This window comes from Schistocerca serialis, chromosome 4 (assembly GCF_023864345.2).
Source record: "Schistocerca serialis cubense isolate TAMUIC-IGC-003099 chromosome 4, iqSchSeri2.2, whole genome shotgun sequence".
NCBI lineage: Eukaryota > Metazoa > Arthropoda > Insecta > Orthoptera > Acrididae > Schistocerca > Schistocerca serialis.
The window spans coordinates 438,783,077-438,807,191 of record NC_064641.1 but is presented as its reverse complement, the minus strand read 5'-3'; the positions used below and the strand labels follow the sequence as shown (position 1 = coordinate 438,807,191).

Sequence of the window (24,115 nt, the reverse complement as noted above, 5' to 3'; positions counted from 1 at the left end):
TTCATTGGGTGAAGTGATGGATAAGCCTACTGCATTGCAAGAAAATGTGCACAAAATGTAGAGCATATGTCACAGAAACGAATAGTACAGAGGTTTCTGCCATGATTAGTGGCATCCTGCAGTTGTCCCTAGCACCTGGAAACAGTTGATGTGTGTGTTTGAGATGTGCTTGTGTGAATATGTGTGTGTGTATATTATTTCAAAAGAACAACTTTGTTTGAAAACTTAATTATTTTAGCAGTCTTTTTCATTGTGCCTGTCTGAACTGGACATGTACTCTCCAGTGAGCAGCAGTCTATCCTTCCCATATTGTTCTTATCATCCTGACTACTGTTTGATTTTGCACCAGAGTACGTGACTTTACTCTGAACCTTAGAAAAGTAGGCAAACTTAGTACGAAAATTATTTTTGTATCTTGCATTGTGATATATAAATCACAGTCCAGCTGAAACTGATGGCATTATCAACAACAAAAGGCATTATGGAATAAGTATACTGGGAATTGAGTGTAAGAATCCCAAGATCCTTCAAGAGAGTTCTGCACGGTGTGCATTTATATACTTTATGCAGTACTTGTATGTTTGCTTCTGCTGAATATTACTTCATTTACTTGAGGCAATGATTTTATTTGTTATACACCAGAGATCATCTCACCCTCACAATAAACAGATCAAAATACTGATCCACATAGGATACACATAAATAAGCTTTTATGAGTATAGGAAAACAAGGAAACAAGGAGTTACAGTATCCAAAATAACCCAGCACAATTATCTCCAAGTCACCTCACTGAGAGTTGCCTGTAAAGGAATGTATGCTAAACAGAGCTTCTTGATTAGCTGACTTGCACATTGACTCCATTGCAGCTTATAATGTAGTCAATTTGCAAGCAATTTTACAAATAGTGTTTCATTTGGTTCATAACCAGTAATGTATACTTCCAGTGCTAACATATCATTTTCTCTTGTTTGGAACTGCATAATGTGAGTCTTTGTGAAATTCACACTTCAACTGTTTTTTCATCAATAAGACAGCCATACTCTGCAAACCACTGGGAAGTGAAGTGCATGGCAGAGGGTACTTCCCATTGTAATGAATATTAGATTCTAAACAGAATCCTTTTGTGTGAAATTAGGCAGTGCATGAATTCATCAATGACTATTGCTGAGTCTTGTCAAAAGATCTCCTGTAAAACCAAAGAAATTCTGGTATATGTAAAGGTTGTCAGTGGCACCCAAATCAGTGTCCAGACACTCGTAGACAACACTCATACCAAAACTAAGTGAAGCAAAGCAAAGGTGGAAATTCTTAACTCCGTTTTCAAATTGTTATTTACAAAGAAAGACCCAGAACTATTGCCTCTCTCCGTTTCTCGCAGCACTGTGAAAGACAAGTGATGCGGATGTTACTGTCAGTGGTGTTGAGAGACAGCTGCTACTGCTAAAATTGGACAAAGCCCCAGTGCCCAACTGAATCCTTACCAAAAGAAGGTGGCATTTTTCACTTTTGTTTTATCAATTTTATTTCTTCATGATTACTTTCAGCCTTCTAGGCCATTCTCAAGTTTTTGGTGGTTCTGTACAAAATAGAATATATTACCTCCACAAATAGAAATATTATGAAGTGAATGTAGACATTTGCCTGTAACACAGAACTATGCCTTACATATTGAAATGTCAGCATCTTTAAATTTGTGTTTTCAATTTGTCTTAGTTCACAATTGCTGTCTTGTTGGTTTGACAGCTACTGAGTGGAGGTAATATAATATATTCCATTTTGTACAGAACTGCAAAATTGCTTGAGATTGGCATTCACCTTGTTTTAATAAATTCGTTGCTTTGGTACCCCCATGAAGAAAATTAATCTCCAATAGATTCTATACTGTATTTGTGGTCAAGTTAACCTCTCTTTTAGCCTTAATACACAATAGAAAGCTGAAATAGAGAAATGGCTAGTTGGAAATTAGATGTCTTGGGAATTAGTTGAGTGTGGTGACATGAAGGAACGATTTGTAGTTTGTTAGCAAGTTATCAACACAAAATCAAATAGAGATAATGCGGGAGTAGGTCAAAAATGAGTAAGAAAATATGTTGCAAGCGAACTGTTATATATGGTGAAGTGAATATATGGTGAAGTGAATTATAGCCAATACAGACACAAAGCCAAAACTCACTACAGGAATAAAAGCGTGTTTCTACCAACTCCTTTGATGATAAATATATTGAAAGAATGTATGATCAGATAAAATAAATTATTTAGTTTATTAAACAAGACAAAAATTTAACTACACTGAAGGACTGGAATTTGACAGTAGGAAGAAGAAGAGAAGGAAAAATAGTAAGAGAACATGTATTGGGGAATGCAATTAAAGGGAAAGCAGTGTGGTACAATTTTAAATAGGAAACAGTTTAATCATTGCAAGCTCTTGGTTTGGAAACCCCAAAAAGTTTGTGGAAGAGAGCTGAAGGCACCAGATGGTTTCAGATATGTTGTATATTAATAACATGGAGATTCATAAATCATGTTTGAAGTTGCAAAATATTTCTGGGAGTGGACATAGACTCAGCTAATTTATTGGTTATGAACTGCTGATAAAATCTGAAGCATTGCAAAAAGCCAGGTAAGTAAAGAAATGGGACCTAGTCAAACTGAAAGGGCCAGAGGTTGTTGGAGTTTCAGAGGGACCATCAGTCAACAACTATCTGAAACAGGCGAGTGAGATACAAGAAGAGATGAATGAATAGCCTTGAGAGATGAAATAGTGCAGTTAGCAAAGGAACAACCGAAAAAAAGACGAAACCTAGTAGAAATCATAAGATATCACGTCAGATATTGAATGTAATCGATGAAAGGAGAAAAATATAGAACAAAATGGAATACAGACATATAAAAACTGATGTTGACAGGAAGTGCAAAAAGCTATTGGAGAAATGCAAAGCTGTAGAAGCATCCATGACTATAGAAGAGACAGATGCCATCTGTAGGAAAATAAAGGCAATCTCTGAAGAAAACAGAAGCAGTTGTATGACTACCAATAGCTCAAATGTCATAGACTGGGCAAAGACAGGCTTTCTGAAAAGTGGAAGGATAATACAGAAGGCTGTACAAAAGAATAAATCAGATTGTATTCCAGAGATGTTTAGGAATAAGTGAGGCACTGCGGACCCCATCATAGAATATGGGCAGGCTCACAGTAGTGTTCGCTGACCTGCACAGTAGTGTTCACTGACCTGAAACTTCCTGCAAGATTAAAACTATATGCTAGACCATGCCTCAGGCAAGCAGACAAGTGCTCTGCTGACTGCTATCTGAGAACAACTCATGACCCACCCCCACAGCTTTATTTCTGACAGTTCATCGTCTCTGAATGTCTGTCAAGTTTGGAAGGATGGAGATGAGATACTGGTGGACATAAATCTATGAGGGCTTATCATGAATTGTGCTTGTACACCTCATTTAGTAGAGTGCTTGCCCGCAAAAGACAGAGTCTCAGGTTTGAGTCCTGGTCCAGCACACAGTTTCAGTCAGACTGCAGTTATAAGTGTTGAAGGGCATGAAAAGGGGCCACTAATTGGGAAGGGTGTGAAACAAATGTTATTGAAGCTATACATTGAGCGACCTGTGAAGGAGAAATTTGGAGAGAGGATTAAAGTTCAGGAGGAAGAAATGAAAACTTAGTGGTTTGTCAGTGACACTGTAATTCTCTCTGAGATGGCAAAAGACTTGGAAGAGCAGTTATGTGGAGTATACTGAAGGGAGATTATAAGGTGGACATCAACAAAACTAAAACAAGTGTACTGGAGTGAAGTCAACTTCAATAAGGTTGACACTGAAGGTATTAACGAGATGCTAGAACTCAAAGGAAAGTTTTGACAGTAAGCTTGAGCAGCAAGCTGTTGGCTGACAGTGACTGAAGCAGAGACTGTACACTGAGGTGACAAGTCAAGGGACACCTCCTTTCACCTGGCGTAGTACAGCAAACTCGACACAGCAAGGACTCCACAAGTCATTGGAAGTCCCTCCAGAAATATTGAGCCATGCTGCCTCTAGAGCCATTCATAACCGTGAAAGTGTTGCTAGTGCAGAATTTTGTGCATGAACTGAACTCTTAATTATGTCCCATAAGAGTTTGATGGACTTCATGTCAGGTGATAAGGGTGGCCAAGTCATTCACTCTAATTTACCAGTATGTTCTCCAAACCAATCACGGACACTAGTGGCCCTGTGATATGGTGAACTGTTCATGTATGGTTGCAAATTGTCACCAAATAGCAAAACATAACCATTTTCAGTCAATGATTGGTTCAGTTGAACTAGGGGACTCAACCCATTTCTTGTAAACACAACCCACACCATTATGGAGCCATCACCAGCCTGCACAGTGTGTTGTAGACACATTCAGTCCATGGCTTCATGGGGTCTGTGCCACATTCATACCCTACCATCAGCACTTACTAACTGAAATTGGGACTTATCTGACCAGGCCATGGTTTCCGGTCATCAAGGGTCCAACTGATAGGCTCGTAAGCTCCAGGAGAGGCACTACAGGCAATGTTGTGCTTTTAGCAAAGGCCCATTACTGACCAATTTCCCCTTGCTTTCCTGACAGATACATTTGTCATATGTCCCACATTGATTTCTGAAGTTATTTCACACGTTGTTGCATGTCTGCTAGCACTGACAACTCTAAGCAAATGCCACTCCTCTCGTTTGTTAAGTGAAGGCCATTGGCCACTGCATCATCTGTGGTGAGAGGTAATGCCTGAAATTTCGTATTATCAGGACACTCTTGACACTGTGAATCTTGGAATATTGAATTCCATAATGATTTCTGAAATGGAATATCCCTCATATTCAGCTCCAACTACCATTTTGCATTAAAAGTCAGTTAATTTCTGTTCACGTAGATCACAGCTCTGCCAATGCACTGCCCTTTTATACCATGTATACATGACACTACTACCATCTGTGCATATCACTATCCCATGACTTGTCACCTCAATGTATAAACTGCACACTGGCAGTTTGAAGAAAAGCATTTACACACAGAAAGAGAGAGGGTGGGGGGAGAGGGGGGGGGGAGATTTTAACATTAGATATAAATTTGCATGTTAAGAAGTCTTTTCTGAGAGCATTTGTCTTGAGTGTATCCTTGTATGCAAATGAAATGTAGATAATTAACAATAGAGACCAAAAGAAAATGGAAGCTTTTGAAATGTAGCACTACAGAACAACACTGAAGATTTGGTGAGGAAACAGGATATCTAGTGAAGAGATACTGAATCAAACCGAGAAGAAAAGAAATGTATGACACAACTTGACTAAAAGTAGGGTGAGTTGATAGGGCTCTTTAGGGCATCAAAAAATTGTCAGTATTGTAATGAAGTGAAATGTAACAGGTAAGCCCTGCAGAAGAAGACTAACATTTGACTAAAGATGTTCAGATCCACATAGGTTGCGGAATTTATACAGAGATAAAGAGTGTAATGGAGAGCTGCAGAAACCAGTCGTCAGACTGAAACAACAACAACCTGTGGATCCATTAAACAAAACACTGTGCTCTGTAGCTGGAAGAAAGTGCAGGACACATCCTTCTACAAAAAGGGTAGCGGAACCAATTCACATTGTCTCTGTCCAATCCCACTCACATTTTCTTTTGTAGAATCTTAGAACTTATTTTGAACACACAGAAAAAAGTAGGTCAAACAGAATTATCTTCACAATGCCAACCAGCACATATCCAGAAAAGATCAAGTAAATGAAACCCAACTCATTTTCTTCACACATGACTACCTGAAAGCCATATATCAAGGCCATAAAGTAGATGCAGTATTTCTTGATGTCCAAGAAGCATTGCATGAATACACAGCATGCAAGGAATTAAAGTGCCAGTGTACAAACCTGCATTAATAATTGGATGGGGACATGTAGTCTGGGTTAGCGTCATGCCACCTAATCTGCATAGTTTAAATAGATGTGAACATTACTAAGTAGAGAATTGATGAATTTGACCTAACTCACATTAGAAGGGATGTTCTCAATTTTCTTCTGTCATTTGGGAAAATAAATGAGTCACCTTTGCAGCACCCTTTTGTGTGTATGAATATCCAGAGCAAGCAGGAAAGAATGGCTGTGTTACATGCATGTGAAGTCAAAACAAAATAAGTGACTGCATATATTAGTACCTAAAGGAATAGTAAACAAAATTTGGAAGGAGGCAATATAATCAGTATGTTTCAGAAGTAAAAAAAAAGGAACATAGAATTAATATAGAAAGGATAGGTTGCTACTCACCTCGGAGAAGAGATGTTGAGTTGCAGACAAGCACAATGAAAACTAATTCTAAGATAGAGAAGCTTTCGGACAAGGTCCTCCTTCCATAGTAGAAAACTCACATACATGGCCACTGTTTCTGAGTGCTTAGAAATGTAGAAACCATTTATTTATTTTAAATACTCACTTGCACTGAAACTGTCTTTTACTCTGTGAGTTCTATATACTCTCCCAACCTCCTCTTCCTTATCACAGTGATCTTCATCTCAGATTTTATTTTAAAATTTTGTTGGAAATATTGACAATGTGGCAAACTGAATTGAACATTCGCTGGGTTATATTTTGAAGAAAGATGTCACTGTAACACATAAAAAAGGATGAAGATAAAGTAGTCTAAAATGTATCCAGTTACTAATGTGCATACACTGTTTTTAGTTTGTGGTAAAGTAAGACAACACTTTTGATAGCCAGATTTAGTTCTGATAAAATATATTCAGTGAGTTGTAATTCTTTGCATGAAATTATCTAGATGTGTGTGTTCACAGTACTTAATTGATAAAATATACATTAAATTTATTGCACAATATTTTCTTTATATAGTAATAGAAAACTGTTGTTCTTTTTGTTATTTTCTAACTTTTTTGGATTGTATATTTAATATGTATTCATAAGTACCTAAATTCTAGGTTTACAGTGCTCCAGTGCTATTGGCTGTTCTTTTATTTTTTCCCTCTAAATAATGACAGTATGCACATCTCAGAAGCTTAGAATGTAATGGTTATTTTGCCAGATAACTGAACAATATATTGCCAAAATTTCAATCATTTCTAGATTGGTGTTCATGCTAAGATATCAGTGGTATGATTTTGGAAGAGGATGCTTTAATAGCACAGTGATTTGCTGTTTCTCCTCTTTGTTGATTTGTGCATGTAAGGAAGAGACATGTACAGTTTCTGCATGATCTTGGGCATATTTTATACAAAAATGAGGATTTTTTATTGCAAAATGAATGTGACAGCTCTAAGACCTTACCCACAATTCTAGACACGTGTGCAGAATGAACACAACATTCCTTCTTTCGGTTTAGTTTTAGTTCTCAATCATTCTATTCATGTATGAAAATCTTTGCTGTGTAATAGGTTATGTCACATCATTGTTAAGTTAGTGCTACAAAATCACATAGTCTCCCATAAATAGAACTTATCTCTTTGTTTTCCGTATTACCTCTCATGCCTAAAAACTTACACTGCAGGCTATTAAAAACATGACACAAGGAAGAATATCAAATAACAAGATTTTACTTATTCTGCAGCAAAAAGACTCTTAACACGGTTGTCTATTGAGCTGAACTGAGCTTGTGAAAGACTCAGGTATATCATCCCATTCTGCTTCAGCTCCATGTCAGAATTCATCAGCCCTAGTGTATGGTAAATGGTGGTACCCAATCAATGATGAGATGTTTTCAGTGGGTGAGTAATCTGGCTAGGTCAACAGCTGAACATCCTCTGCCTCAATGCAGCCCTGCATTTCTCCTACTTACACAAGGCTTAGAATGAGTCCCTTCCAAGTGGCCAACATTCATATTTGATTTCTGAATGAGGAACCTGCTGTATAATCTTGGTTTATTAAAGAATTTTGATGGAATTACTCCTATCTGCTTTGTGTGGTTGTGCTGAAATGCTAATTTTTTGCATATCCAATTATGCAGTACAAATCATGCCAATTTGACATTTGCTGCATGACTACTTCATGGTGCTGCAACTTTAATGACCAACAGTGTACATGTAACATTGGAATCAAAAATCAAAGAGCCCTTTTTTTTAAAGCCAATGCTTACATAAAATTCAGACAAAGAAAGAGTGCTAATAAAAGTGTTCAATGCATGTGCCATCTGCAAAACTACACTTTGTTACCATGTGAGGATCATTCCAAAAGTATTTACCCGTGTCAAAGCTAAAGTTCCTGTGACAGTATTGTCAGCCCATATACCGCGCTGATTGTTTTTTAGGGAATGCCACTGGTAAAACTGGGCTGATGAAAATAAATAATTGAAGATGATGGTGTCTCTCAAGTGAATCTTGCCCTGGACATTCTTCAAAGCCCACAATGCAAGAAAGCATCAGTATTCCAAGAATAAATATTGAAAAAGACTAATATTTACTGTTTTTACAGACCAGGAATTTTCTAAGTATCGGATTTGCAACAGAACGAATAATTGGTTTAAAGTTTTAGTCTGATTAAGTGAACACTGAGTGTTATGTTCCATTTCACACTGACAGAAACTTGGGCATCTAAATTGCTGTCATTTCATTCTTGAAAATACCTGCAGAGTACACTGATGACCAGTTACTATATTCCACATTACATACAGACACAACTTGCTTTCATGAACCTAAAATGACATGCTGTTAGTATAAATACAGCAAGGGAAGATCTAGCAAAATGTAAATACGAGGCTTGGAGCTTTACCAGTAGCAACTATTTATTTACAGCTCGCACAAAATTGACACGTGTTTCAAAGTTTTACTGGCCTTCAAAGTAGTTACCAGCATTGTGTATAACCTGTTGCCAGTGATGTGAAAGTTGTAGGATACTCTTAACAGTGCCAGTTGTGTTGACAGTTCAAGCGGCGCAGTCTATTGCCTGATGAATGTGTAGCAGTTCTGAAGCAAATGCCATGAAGTGTTTTGTTCAGTTCAGAAATCAAGTTGAACTTACGATGGCTCAAGTCAGGGGATTGCAGTAGGTTGTATAGCACTTAGCAGCCCCATCAGTGAGACAAATCAGTAACAGCTTGCACTGTACATTCTTGAGCATTGTCCTGCAAAACGATGGTCATGTCCTACAGAAATTGACAAAGTGTCATCACTTCTGTCTCTGTGCAGTTTATTTTTGGAACACAACCTACGACCAGCTTAGGGACAGAAGTGATGACACTTTCTGCAGAACCTGACCATCATTTTGCAGGACAATGCTCAAGCACAGTGTAAGCTGTTACTGATTTGTTTGACTGATGAGGCTGCACTCCCCTGACTTAACCCCTCATGAGTTCAATTCGATTTCTAAACTGAAGGAAACACTTCACGGCATTTGCTTCAGAACTGCTGAAAATTTGTTGGGCAATAGACAGCGCCGCTCAAACTGCCAACACAACTGGCACTACTAAGAGTATCTTAAGACTTCCACATCACTGGCAATGAGTTATACACAATGCTGGTGACTACCTTGAAGGCCAGTAAAAATTTGAAACATGTATCTATTTTGTACGAGCTGTAAATAAATAGTTGCCACTATTGAAGTTCCAACCCTCGTACTTTAGGAGTAAAGAAGACCACACTCCAATCAGCAGAAGCTTTGAGTTGTCAGCAGGCATATACTGAAGAACAGGATAACTTGCTGACATTCAGAATAAATCCCTTGCCGATCTAGGGTATCTCTCTCTCTCTCTCTCTCTCTCTCTCTCTCTCTCTCTCTCTCTCTCTCTCTCTCACACACACACACACACACACACACACACACACACACACACACACACACACACAAACACACGTGCCCATGTGTTATGCTGGCTGAACACAAAATGCAGGTTTAGTAGGGTGGGTTGGGGATTGTGTCAGGTGATGTTTGTAGAGGAGAGAGTGGCGGGAGACAGGAAGCGGGGGCCAAGGTGCGTAAGTAGTGGCTTGGATGGAGGCAGCAAGTTTGCTGGCTAGGAATGAAGGAGAGATGGATTGCTGGGGCACAGGAGGAAATTGTTGGGTAGAGGGTGTGGGGACAGTGGATTAATGGAGACAGAGGCTAAGAGGGTTACAGGAGTAAATGATGTGTTGGAAGGTTAACATCCATCTGCATAGTGGAGAAAAGCTTGTGGTGGACAGAAGGATCCACATGGTCTGGGTTGAGAAGAAACTATTGTACTTGAGTATGTTTTGCTCAACTGCATGTTGTGCCGCTGGGTAGTCAACTTTGTTCTTGGCTACAGTTTGGTCATGGCCATTCATTTTGGTGGACATCAGGTTGGTTGTCATGCCGACATAAAATAGTTATGCAGTGATTGCAGCAGTTTTTGTACACAACATGGCTGCTTTATTGGTGGCCCTGCTTGTGATGGGGTATGATAAGCCTGTGAAAGAAGTGAAGTAAGGCTTTGATTATCTGTCCTTACACCATGAAATGAGGGATGTTCTACATAATAACCTTTCAACTTCTCTTAAAGTAGTATTTGATTGCAGCCCCCCTCCACTCTGCCAGTCTTGACAATATCCTGGTCCATCACTATGCTACTCCCAGTCCCAATCCGTTGCCACAGGGATGATAACCCTGTGGTGAACCAAGGTGCAAGACCTGCCCAGTCCACCCTCTCAGCACTTCCTACTCAAGTCCTGTCACAGGATTATCCTATGCCCCTATGCCATCAGTGTGTGGGCCACCTGTGAAAGCAGCTATGGCGTACACAAAAACTGCTGCAATCACTGCACAGGTTTTTATGTTGGTATGACAACTAACCACCTGTTGATCAGAAAGGCCAAACAGTAGCTATAAATAAAGTTGACCATCCAGTAGGACAACATGCAGCTGAGCACAACATGATTGAGTTCAGTAGCTCTTTACAATCTGAGCCATATGGATCCTTCCCTCCACCAAAAGCTTTTCTGAACTACATAGATGGGAGTTACCCTTGAAACACATCCTTCAGGCCCCTGTTGCCCTCCTGGCCTCAGTCTCAATTAATCCACTGTCCCCACACCCTCTACCCAACAGTTCCCTCTTCCTGTGTACTGTCACCACACCTCACTGGCTCTGGCACCTGTGTATCACAAGCATAGGTCATGCACATATGCACATGCCACCCCCCCCCCCCTTCCCCCCTCCCATATTGCTAGTCAGCAAACCTGCTGCTTCCGTACCAAGCCGCTTGCTATCCTCTTCCTGCTCCCTATCCCTCTGCTCTCTCCAATATGCATATATATACATGCATGTGTATTCTAGTTCCCAACGGATTTACTCTGAAAGCTAGCAAGTTTTCTTTCTCGTTTGGGTGTGCCTGTTATGACTCAACAATGCTTCTGCTACTCAGTTAGTAGTCTCCTTTACTCATAAAGTGTTGAAATTCTGTTAGTATAACTTACTTACAAACAGAAGCATTACAAATCCTGTAATTTTATTTCCTGGTGTGGCTTTGAAATTTTATTACTTCTTGTTTTCCAAGAGCAGAAAAAAAAAGTGATGGGACAACATATTCCTTTTGAAGGAATCCTGAAGAGGTGTATTGCATAAAATCCTCTAAACTTATTTTGCACATTGTTCTAAAAATGATGTGACCAGTTGATCATTAAATTCATTATTGTTGAGTAAACCAAGTTAGTGTTTATTGTGAAAAAGGGGGAAGCAAATATTGATCAAAACAAATTGCTAATTATAGTTACAGATGTGAAGCTTTTGTGAATGGAGAAACATCAAAGATATTGTTGGCACTTTTGACAGATTTGAAAGCCTTTAGAATAGAATTCTGACATATGAGAGAGTAATATTTCTTCTGTGGACAATACTGGTTTGAATATTTGGTACTTTTCTGTACTAATTCATTTATCAATACTCAGGAAGTTTAAAGGAGGCGCTTCCTTCCTAATGGTGTTATATGGCACCATATTATATAATTAGGTGTCCCTTGGAATGTAATACAATAAAATTTCCTGATATGCAAGGTCAACATGCTCAACTTCATTTTACCATGTAATCCACTACAATCCATTGGACACTTTCAGGTGTGATAAATCAGTCAGAATCTTTTACCTGTTCCTCTATACTTGCAAGAACTACATGCACGCGCGTGCCCACACATGTGTGCATACACACGCACAGAGAGAGAGGCATATGACAGTTTTCTTATGTGTGAGATTTGAACAGGATAGTTTTTTGAATGACCAATGGGTACAAACAACATATACACAAATGCATTTTACAATTTAAAAAATACGAAATAAATTGGAGTAAATTTTGTAGGATAAAGTTATTGCTGGTGATCCATCGTGTAGTGTTTGGAATAACACAAGTTAATAAGTATTCAAACCTACTTAGAGGTATAAAGATGAAAAACACGCTTACTCTATTAAATTGAGGTCAGTTTTAGCTGTTGGATATGTATAATTATATTAAATATTTAGTACTGCATACTTCTCAAAATAGCCTAATTATATCATACTCATAGATAGCTAAAGATTTGTAACCAACAGTGTGTATTATTGTGAAAACCACAGTTGTAATGATTAATGCTGGATGTTTTGTGCTTTTAGATAACCTTGGAGCTTAAAACACTTTATAAAATTGAGTTTTTGCTGTAACCTTCCTTGCTGCTTCCCTTTCTAATTCATCATATAGTGCTAGGTGCTTGAGTGCTAAGCATTTTATAGAAAAGAAGATTCGGCCTCCAAATGCTGATTAAAACATCAAGAGTATCCTATTCCACCACATAAGCTGTGATATAGAACAGAGTTTTGTTTTTAACATGTTAAAAATGAAAGTTTTTTGAACCATCAAAGTGTGCTGTATCAGTACTGAATCCAATTTATTACATCCCAAAAAAGGTATGTTTTCAGAGAGAAGTTGTTGTCTCATTTTAGATTTCAGCTATAGAACAATAATATGGCCTCACTTTATATCCTATTAATGGCTGAATGGTCTGTTAGTAATTTTCTCTGCTCAGATAAAATAGCATATCATACCCTTACTCTGCTCCTCACTCCTTGTCCTCTAAAAAGCATATCTGAGACCACAGTATGTGACAGTGTGATTTGGTATGTAAAAAGGATGCATGTCAGCTGATTGCAAGTGGCAAAAATTGAAGATTATATAACTTTCCTCTCATTTTTGGTAATTATCAAAGTACAAGGAATGTTTCATATGTGAAAAATAAAAGGCAGTAATGTAATGAAACAGAAAATGTAAATGTCCTTAATCCTCACTTTTAAACAAGAAGCTGCATGTAGCAGGTGTGCAACCAAAAGTTGTGAAAGTGGCACAGTCATTAGAAGAGATGTATTCTATTGAGAGCATTTACTGTGGAAAATTGGAGGAATAAAAACCAAAGGAAGAACTGTGTTGAAAATCAAACTGAAGGCCAAAACTGTGATAGCACTTCAGATTTGAAAGTTTTAATACACAAAGACAAAAAGAAACAAAGATTACAAATGATTATAAGAATGGCTGTATTTCAAGTAATGTACAATATGTATCAGATTTACGTATTTATTGTGCCCTGCATACATTTATCATTTATTGTGCTATAGAACAAATTTGAATGGAGTTCATAGTTTCAGCTATCCACGACTGAAGCTGCAAATAACAGACAAAGATACTGAAACAATCAAGCTCAACAATCTTGTAATTTAATGTGTGGATCCTTCTAATTAAATATTCAGTAGATTCTGGACCTCCAACTGGACCTACAGTGAAACATTTGCCATGAGCCCCTTTTGTGTTGTGCTGACTAATGGGTGGGGTGGGGGATGATGTGTCATGATGTGGCTGAATCACTGAAATGGGGAAGTGGTGAATTAAATGTTATTACAAGCAGTGTCACTTCTGATAAATAACACACTTACAGCACCAATGTCTAGTATATGGAACGCATTAATAACTTTCATTTAGCATATGGAAATTGCAAGATATAATGGGTGAACAAAAATTGGGGTAGCCATTCACTTGCTTGTAGCTGATTGATGTCTGGCACATAATACACATTATAGTTCTAAGAACTTCACTAGCTTCTGGGCTACTTTTTTCCAGTATCATGCACACACAGATTCACTAAAAGCTAAATGTACATACTCTATCAAGGTGACACCAGTCATCAATGAGCAGCTGCCCAGGCTGACGATGAGGTTGGACTTGTGGTGGTGGTGGTGGTGGTGGTGGTGGTGGTGGTGGTGGAGGTGGTGGGGGGTATAATTGATGTGTGGGGCAAGGAGAAAAGTAAGGGAGGTTGGAGAGGAGGCAATAGGGGGATCTCAGCAGCAGCAGGACCACCACCACCACAACCAAAATGACTGTTGAACAAGATGACAGTAACAAAACAATGAAAATAATATCTTAAAACATTGTGAAATTCTGTATGCTGTTACATGTGTACAAAACACACATTCACTAACTTTCAATATAATTGCCTCTGGCTGAGATCATACATGCTGGGTGCATTGTTCAGAAATTCCTGTACTTCGTTTCTCTTACATTCAGTGTTACTAATTCCACACTATAATCATTTATTAATTTCCTAGAGTTGAACACTCATTATGTCTGTAAAAGAGGGCTAGTTCACATGAATTATTGTGGTTGGTGTTATGGTTGAAATGGACAGGACTCGGAAGACTTAAACATTACCTTTCCCAAAGTGGCATTTGTCACTCAAAGAGGTAGGTAGCATAATTGATTAACTTTGTTGACTATATCTAGAATGAATTTTCACTCTGTGTCAGTGTGTGTATTGATTTGAAACACATTAAAACTGTGTCCTAGGTCGGTCTTGAACCACTGATATTTCCTGTTCACAGGCAAGTGTCAGGGAGTTTCAAATTGCTGCACACTCCATTGCATAATCAAAATTTATTCTGGAAACAATGCCCTAGGTTGTGCCTAAGTCATTTCTCCACAGTGTCCTTCCTTTCAGGAGTGTTAGTCCCAGCAAGGTACAAAGAACAACTTCTGTGATCTTTAAAGGTTGGAGAGAGGTACTGATGGAACTAAATCTGTGAGGGTGGATCCCAAGTCATACTTGGATGCACAGTTGGGAGGCAAAGATCCCAGTTTAGAGACTGTGTTCAGCACACAACACATTGCACCTTAGAACTGTGTTTACAGTTCATGCATCGGAACTTGAAGGGAAGATACCAGTCCATTTTAACAACCCAGGAACAAGCATTCAAATTGTAACATCACTAACAGAGTCTTCATTCATTATACTTTCAGAATTTAAAAAAATCAAAAACTTTGAGATCACAAGTTTTTATAATACAGCTGCATTAGAAATTAAATGAATATATTCCAGACCATCCTTATATTGTGTTGTGTACAGATAAGTGAACAGGTACTCATATTTGCGACAGTAGAATCAATCATTCATAGATACACAGTAACTATCATAGAAATCAGATGTAAGATTTCAAAGAAGATTTAATGTTTTTCTCTGATATATAACAGTGTGAATTAGTGCTCTGATATTTTACACAAGACATTTGTGTAACAAGACCATGGTTTCATCATAACCTGTGTCCATGGTTTCTTCTTACATTTTGTTAAGTCTTTCTGTAAAACCTAGTTTCAAGGTCGATCAATTAGCCAAAATATTTCAGTAGGTTCTGGGGTCAACAGATTTCACATTTGTGTTGGGAGTAACAAAAACTTTCTTTTGGGAAGGTCTGGTGAACAGAAACCAGGAAGCATCTTGAAATGCTGTTTTAAGCATTCTGTTCCATAATAGTGAGATCTAAAAATGTGTAGTCATGTTGAGAAAAAATTTTGAATGATTTTCTAAAATAAAAAAAAGGATAGCTTTGGTCTATATTAAAACCTTAGTGTAATTAACAAAGATATGTGTTATTTAATTTGGATTAAGTTTTTCACTGCTTACCACAAGAAGAATGTATCAGTGTTTGAGGTATGTTTAACAGAGCATTAGTGTGCATTTACCAAGAAGTATGTTGAGCTAGAAGTATTATGGAAAAATATTGTGTTTATCAAACAGAAACTTTGTGTCATGCTAATGCTATTGTAAATTAGCTGTAGCACCACATAAAAGTTCTATGCTTATTTTCTAGCCAATTTCTATACTAATACTATACTGTATTATTATTATTATTATTATTATTATTTTACTTTTTGTGCAGTTTGAAAAACATAGCTATATTTTTAGGATTTGTGGTACAAGAGTATCTGAATATCTTACTTGCCTTAAATGTTTCTTCAAATGTACAGAACTTAGTGGCTGAGGGTATTTTAGATTCCATCCTTACACGTTATATTTCAGTACTCTTTCATGACTGGTCTGGTTTTGTCCAGATTTCAAGTGGTTGTTCACTACTGTAATGACCAACTTGTTAAACACATATTGTCTTGAGTATAAATATACAAAAATTAGCATAGCATCAGAACAGTTAGCAATGAGTAATGTCGAAGAGTTCTTGCAGTATATATGTTGACTTTTATACTTCCAGACTCAAATGCATTTTAGTAACAGCACACACTTCTGCTCCTAAAGTTGTACATTATTATTGATCTACAAATACTATTCTTGTATGTTGTTAACTAATAACATATCTGATTATCGATTTCTATGAACTGTCGTATTTATGAAATTATAAAATCTGTTGTCACTTTGCATTAGTGGTCAAGTTTGCACAAGTTGAATATAATACCATAGATGATTATGAAGATGGAGAAGAGACTATAAGCACTTACTAATACCAACTTTTTTAATTCATTACATTGTTTTGTGTTCCATCTTCAGGTCACACATAAGACACATATTTATTCTTTAGAGTTAATCTGCTTTGGTTTTTGTCACCCTAACCTATATATGGCATTCCTGACAAAAGGAAACTAAAACTTATGCACTTGAAAGAATAACTGTATGACTTCTACATCATTTGAAAGTATAAGCTCGAAAACATGTTGGAATGAATTAATGAGCAAAAGACAATGAATGGCTACAGATTTTTCATATCCTTCATTATTAGTTATGATTAACAGTAACACAGAAGGCTGTACTCAACATTGTAATGTTAATTTATAAATATGCTATATATTTGAACAAATCTTTGTACAAATGTAACAGTTTGTGGATGTGTGTGATCAGCAGTTTGCATAAGGGTAACAAAGAAGTAATGCTTTTGTTAAGAACAGGTGATTTTGAATATACAAAATATATAAATCAGTATGTTTTGACATCTGTGCATCACAGTAGATTCTTAGCAGGTTCTGGAATGCTTTACTTCCTTAAATCAGTGGCTGTCAGATTAGCGAATATCAATATCTGAGGAACGTGAATCCGTGGAAGATGTAGTGTCATCATTCTTTCCACTATCAGCTAACAGACAAAGTAGCATACTGTTTGCTATGCTGTAAGTAATTTGCATACCATGTAGCAGGCTCAACTGACTCTTTTTTCTGAAATATATATCTAAAGAGACAGAAAATATATCTTTTTTGCATAAGAATATGCAAACAGTTTTGCACATCCCACAGAAAACAACATGTAAGGAAAACACATAATGAAATTGTGGAAATAAGCTGCTTCAATGCTTCCCGTTGTCAGTCTATGTGACATTATAACCACTAAATATCACAAAACTTCTAAAATAAAACTTACACGTGCTTCATACCATACATGAGAAATTTGATCATTATAGTACAGCAGCTATACCTGAAGCTTTTAATATTCGTCACACTATTTACCTGCTTTGGCAAGTAGCTATAGATGTATGTATAGGGTTATAAGTATGTCTAGCCCAGGGTTTTTTTGCATAATCCAAAAAGTCTAACATTGAGAAAGGAGTGTGTGTTGAAATATATCATTAGTTTGAGTATATTTTATTGTTAGTGTTTCATGTCCTATTGTTAAGTTCCTGCAAAGGCTTTTAAATTTTTTTCACTTTGTCTCATGAAAAAGTACATTTAAAAATAATTTTATTGTTCAGAAGATGAACACATGCTTGCATTTCTGTTTGTTATTAACAGCATGGCTATTGGTGGCAGTATCATACACAGTTTTAACCCTTTGGATGCCAGTTATAACTGCATTTGCAAAAACTTTCATCTTCTACATCAACATTTACTTCTGCTCTCTGAAAATCACTGTGAAGTACATGGTAGAGTGCGCTTCTGCATTTACTGACGACTCTTCATCCAAAAGGACATGCTGCATCTGCCTGGCTAATAAATCCTCAGTCCAGACACAAATTGTGTTTGATATCTCACACAATTGTACCATTATTAATTATTAAATTTTAGCATGATACGTCAAATGCCATTCAGAGGGAAAGAAATACGGCATCCACCTGATTGCCTTGATTGATGGCTTACGGGACGTCATGTAAGAAAAGCATGAGTTGGATTTTGCATGCATGATGTCTTCAAAATCTGTGCTGGTTGGCTTGAAGGAAGTCCTTTTGCTAGAGCTACCTCATTACATTTAAGTTCAGAATGTGATCTAAGATTCTAAAACATACAGTGTGGAATGAAACATATTTTAAATATAATCTGGGATGCTTAAAGAAAACACCTAGTATGTTCCTGCATTATCAGAATTTTCAAGGCATGTCGTTTTGAAGTGTAGAAGCAGAATGGAAGGAAGGTCTGTGTGGCATTTTTCGTTACTCTATATGAGGCATTTTATTTTCTTACTTCTCAGATCTTTTTGTGTAGTAAGATGTAGGCCTACTGGGGAGATGGATAAATATTTTAATTTTACTCCAGCTTAATGTCATCACCGTATAACAGAAATACTAAATCCATAATGCGCGTATGTTGTATACAGCTTTCTGTATAGTGTAAGCATATTTCTAAACTGCAGACTGTATTTCTGCTTTTTTATTTATTTATTTATTTATTTATTTTGTGTTTAATATCTAAAGATTCTCAATATCACCCAAACTGCCATTTACTTTGATTGAATTAATTGTTTTTACTTGCAGAAGTCAAAGCAAAGACACCAGTGAATATGAAAATTTGGAAAGTGATACTCATGATGAGGATTGTAAGAAAGAAAGTGATGTGTCCAGTTTTGAGAGAGAAGAAAAACGAATAGCAGAGGAGGTTCAGCGGCAGGTATAGTTCTGTGTTTCTGTCTCAAGATGTTTTGTTAATACGTGTGAAAAATATCTTTATATCCTTCTTGACTTATTATTACAAGCAGCCACTGGACATGGAACTGGTAAGCTATTGATAAGTAAATTACTAGTTTTCTTTTAAATTTTTTGATGAAGTGGCATATTATAGTACCAAAATACTGTTTGTATAGGGCATAAGAAAACCATCAGTTTCCCATGTCATACCAGAAGGACGTGCAGCTGCACCTGTAAACATTCAAAAGAATAATATCAAATTTTGGAACTGCCCTAGCTTTACAAGGACCCACTTTGATGGCTGAATGCATTAATGCACTGCCTCTGGGATTTGGGGAGGTGAAACATCCATGGATCAGATTTGTCTCGTGGATTAACGATAAGGGCTGGTGAGCCAGCCACCCTTGGATACAACTTTTAGACAGTTTTCCACATCCAACTAGGTGAATACTGGGCTGGTACCCATGTCCCATGCCACACTACATGAAACATTTAGAGAAACATTCTCACACTTGGACATGACTTATTCTAGACCCGTACAAATGGGGTGCACAGAATCTGTCATGAGGGAAGTGGTAGCATCACGAGTGGCATCTGACCACCATCTGTCCCTAACATTGCCAAGATCAAACAATGAAAAGTCCAGGTTAGAATATCACCAATTATGGAAAGGATAAATTGCAGATTGCTACTCACCATATAAATGACATGTTGTGTTGCAGACAAGCACAACAAAAGACAGTTACACATTAAGCTTTTGGCCAATGCTTCCATCAGAAAAGAGGAAAAAAAAGAAAAAAACACACACACATCTCTGCTTGCTCGTGCCAGACTCTGGCCAGTGCAGTCAGAGAGACCGGTCGTGTGTGGAGAAATTAGCAGTTAGATGGAAGTAAATAAAATGATAAAAAAAGCTATAATGTGAGAGAAAGTAGTAATAGGGTAAACACAGAATAAATATAGTAAATGAATTATGAGTAAAATTTATTTACTCATTGATGTGTTCCTTTACCTTCACCATGAGTTGTGAATTTCTCTGTTACATTTCTTCCCTTCTGCCATATGTATAAATTTGCATATCTTTTTCAAACTGACTTCGTTTCTATTTACTGATCAGGTTTTGCTATAAATATTGTATACCCTTGTGAACCTTACACTTTATGTGCAGGAGGCAGAAGTAAAACGTATCTTGGAAGTGAGTGCTGCCACCAGTGCTGGTGCAGGTGAAGCTAGTCAGTCAGAGTGGAGTGAAGATGACGATGATGAAGGGGGTGCTGCCTCAGAGCCGCTTCTGGCAGACAGGGAATCCACTGGGTATACAACGGATGACCCAGCACTTGAAAATGTTTCAATGCTCAATGAAACAGGCCTTACTGATGCAGAAGGTAAAATTTTCATATGCCATCAAAATGCCTGTTTACAGATAAGACTACTATAAACAGCACAGTTTAGAAGTTTGATGTACACTTATGAGGAACCAATTTAGGCTTCTTCTCCATATCCTCTCCTTTCATCCTGATGACTGCACTGATTCAGCATGGTGTGGATTTCAGAAAACACCAAAAGCGTTGGGGAGCTTTATCGATCCGTGACAACACAATAGCTACTTTCAGCTTATTGAGGTCAGCCAAGTAGGTTCATGTCCCTCTTGACAGTGTATTACATATGTTCAATAGGTTAAGTAATAAAAGTTATTCTTATTACACATTGGTGAAGTGTCCACTGAATCACTTTATGGCAATATCTGAGTGTTGAGATGGTGTAATGATTCATGAATGTGCATTAAACTAACCGGTAAAGAAATTAGTGTACATGGTCTGATTGTAGGTCCAAAACCATTAGCGGTTGGGGACCAGTGTCAGATATATCAAGGATCCCATTCAAACCATGTAATAATTCATCACATGGAGACACTGAACCTATACTTCACTGTGAAGACAGGCCATTACTTTATGCAGTTTAGGATGAACTGCTTTTAAATTGCACCACAAGCCACTAATATAGTCCAGATCCAATTTTTCCATGGCTGCCAATTTATTTTCCTTATAATTGTCAGAAGTTTTTGCAACAGATAGTAATTTCTTTAGCCGCATAGTGAGCAGATGATTGTTGGGTGGTCTTCTGGTCTTCTTGCACAAATAGTAGTTGCCCAGGAGTGAACTGTGTGTGATCCGTTACAATGAGATATGTGTACCATGCTATTATAATCTAAAATAGCATAAAACAGCTTGTATTTTCTATCCTTTGTGCAACTGACCCTGGCAGCAGTGGTTTTACCCAGACTGAGCTGTTCACACGATATCCTCTAACTGTAACTCCTGACAAACCCAGTTCCCACACAACTTTAGACATATAATAGTAACTGTGTGTGCCCCTCATAATGTGACTAAAATCTACTGATGTCTTGTATCTTACTCATAGTTTGCATGATTGCTATCTGCTAACCAGCAGACAATCTGATACCATCATGTCCAAGTGAAAGTCAGAGTTATTCTGTTTGCTAAGATATTCCATAGATGAAAGCTGCAGTTAGTGTGAGTTATGCAAAAAATTATAATGTAATACTACACATTGTTTCAGTATGTAGGACAACTGGTGTTTTGTTCATTTATATTTCCAGTGAAAAAAGATCTACAGGTTGACAGCATATTTTGCTTTCTATACTTCTAATGCATTCCATTGTATGAAGATTTTGCCCTTGATCATGTTATCCATGAACATGGTCATGCAAATCACAAAAATTCAGCTCTGCTTATCATTAATATGCATTTTGGTTATCATTAATAGCATTTAATAGGTATCCTCTTAGAAATCCTCTGTTTTTGTTTTTACAGATCTCTCAAACACACATACAAACCATTTCAACTCTCTTTAGATTTGTGATGCTTCCATTTTTTTACAACTTGGAAAGATTTTATTTTGCCTTGTGCAGTCATAGTTTAACTTCGAGTTTTGAAAATGTTACTTAATCTGTATTTGTTAACAGACAATTTTATAACTATTGCAGTTTGATATTATGTGGAGAAACAAGTGTGTTAAGCATGTTCTTGTTGCTGTCATTGCAGTTTAGTTGAATAGATAAAATGGGGCAGTCAGTAATATTTTCCATTGCAAAGAAGGAATAGAAATGTATAAAGAACAAAGGGGTTGCAACAAAAAAGCATATAAGGTAATACTGAGAAAAACAGTTCAATTCATGTTCCTTGTGCCTTCTCCTACTGGATGCCTACAGCTCTAATTGTGCACAATGACTGACTATATTGGTCATGCAGCAACTATTGTTTGAAAATATACTGTTGTTGCTCTGAGAACATTTTATTTGATTGATCTGTGATGTGCCTTATGTGTATAAAAAGACAGATTTTCGCAAGACAGCTCCAAAAATGGTTATATAACTGAAAAAGTATTCCTCCCTTTGAGGAGATTTTGGAGAGATCCTGACTATGTTGCCAGTAGGTCATTTCAATTCCTTTTGTAGTTACCAGCGTCTCAAACTGAAAGAGTATGAGAGTGGTGACACCAATGTATCTTCTGTACTATTATTGTTCCTCCCATACTGTTTCAGTTCAGTGATGGGTCACTGTAAGAGTTATTTCAATGTTCTGTCGGTAACACTAAGGTGTGGAGAGTGATAGCAGACCACTTTTTGTCTGTGGATAGTGAATTTGTAGTTTTGAGTTGTCTTTGGACAGTGAAGTGTAACATGAAGTGAACGTGTCAGTGGACCATTACTATACATTCAGTATCCAGCATTTTTCTATCATTTGTCCTTCTGTTGCTGTAGCTGCAGTGATTGTAATTAGATGGTTGTCTTCTTAGTGTAAAATATCAATCTCTGTTTCCTTATTTATAGCTTATTTGTTTGTAATTATAAGCATTTAAATTGAAATATTGAATAAAGAAATTGCTGAACAACCAATTTGTTTCATTTTCAGGAGCTCTAAGTGATGTGAATTCTGTTTTCAATGACTTAGGTCATGATGCAGACATGGATGACAACACAAGCATGTCATCTCGTGCTTCTTCAAGAATCTTTGATTCTGATGCTATGATGAGCTTGGATTCACTCAGTGTACTGTATGATTCAGAGTATGACAATTGCTACCGTACCGATGAGGATGTCAACACAGCTGATACTGTACCTGATCTTGATAGAATTGATTACTTTTCAGCTGTCACGACAGACACAGATATCAATTTGGCTAACATAAGATCTATGTCAGAAAGCATTACAAGAAATTTTGGGCAGCCCAGGAGTGAGACAGACCCAGATAGTGATGTTTAGGTAACTCGAAATTTTACTATATTTTAAATGTGTATCACTTATGGTAGAGTTAAGATTTGGACTGTTTTGTTGCATTATGTTATCAGTTTCCATAGCGATACATATATGAGGTTTGGAACTAAAATAGTGGCAACTATTTGTTCACAACCAATACAAAAGAGTTACATGTTTGTACTTGTTACTGTCCTACAAAGAAGTCACCAGCATTGTGTAAAACCTGTTGCCAGTGATGTGGAAGGCGTAGTATACCGTTAGCAGAGCCTGTTCTGTTGATGGTGCAAATGGAGCGGTCTACTGCCTGTCAAATCTCTGGAACAGTTCTGAAGCGAATGCTTCAGAATCTTCGGAATCAAATCAAAGTCACAAGGACTTAAATCTGGGGTGTATGGTGGATGGTACAGTACTTGCCAGTCCCATCGACCTAACAGAGCAGCCACAGCTTGCGCTGTATGCACCCGTGCATTGTTGTGCGAAATCATGGGTGGGTTGCGCAGAAAGTGTTGCCACTTCTTTCAAAAAGCCTGTAACAGATGATGCTCCAAACATGAACAGTAATACTGTGCATTGATGGTCTGCCATGGAGGAAGTAACACATTAGGATAACACCATCACAGTCATACACGAGAATCACATAACTTTAGAACGCTCCATTCGCACCATCAACGAACAGGCTCTGCTAACGGTACACTAAGCCTTCCACGTCGCTGGCAACAGATTCTAACAA

General features: G+C 37.4%; 1 protein-coding gene across 1 annotated transcript in view; it reads left to right on the top strand.

Annotated features, from left to right (window-relative positions):
* LOC126475054 (Ca(2+)/calmodulin-responsive adenylate cyclase) overlaps nt 1-24,115 on the top strand; it is a 375,710-nt gene that overhangs the window by 327,970 nt on the left and 23,625 nt on the right. The window contains exons 23-25 of the mRNA XM_050102605.1: nt 18,957-19,089; nt 20,275-20,491; nt 23,042-23,391. Coding sequence (XP_049958562.1) covers nt 18,957-19,089; nt 20,275-20,491; nt 23,042-23,391 — 700 coding nt within the window. The remainder of the gene's footprint in view (nt 1-18,956; nt 19,090-20,274; nt 20,492-23,041; nt 23,392-24,115) is intronic.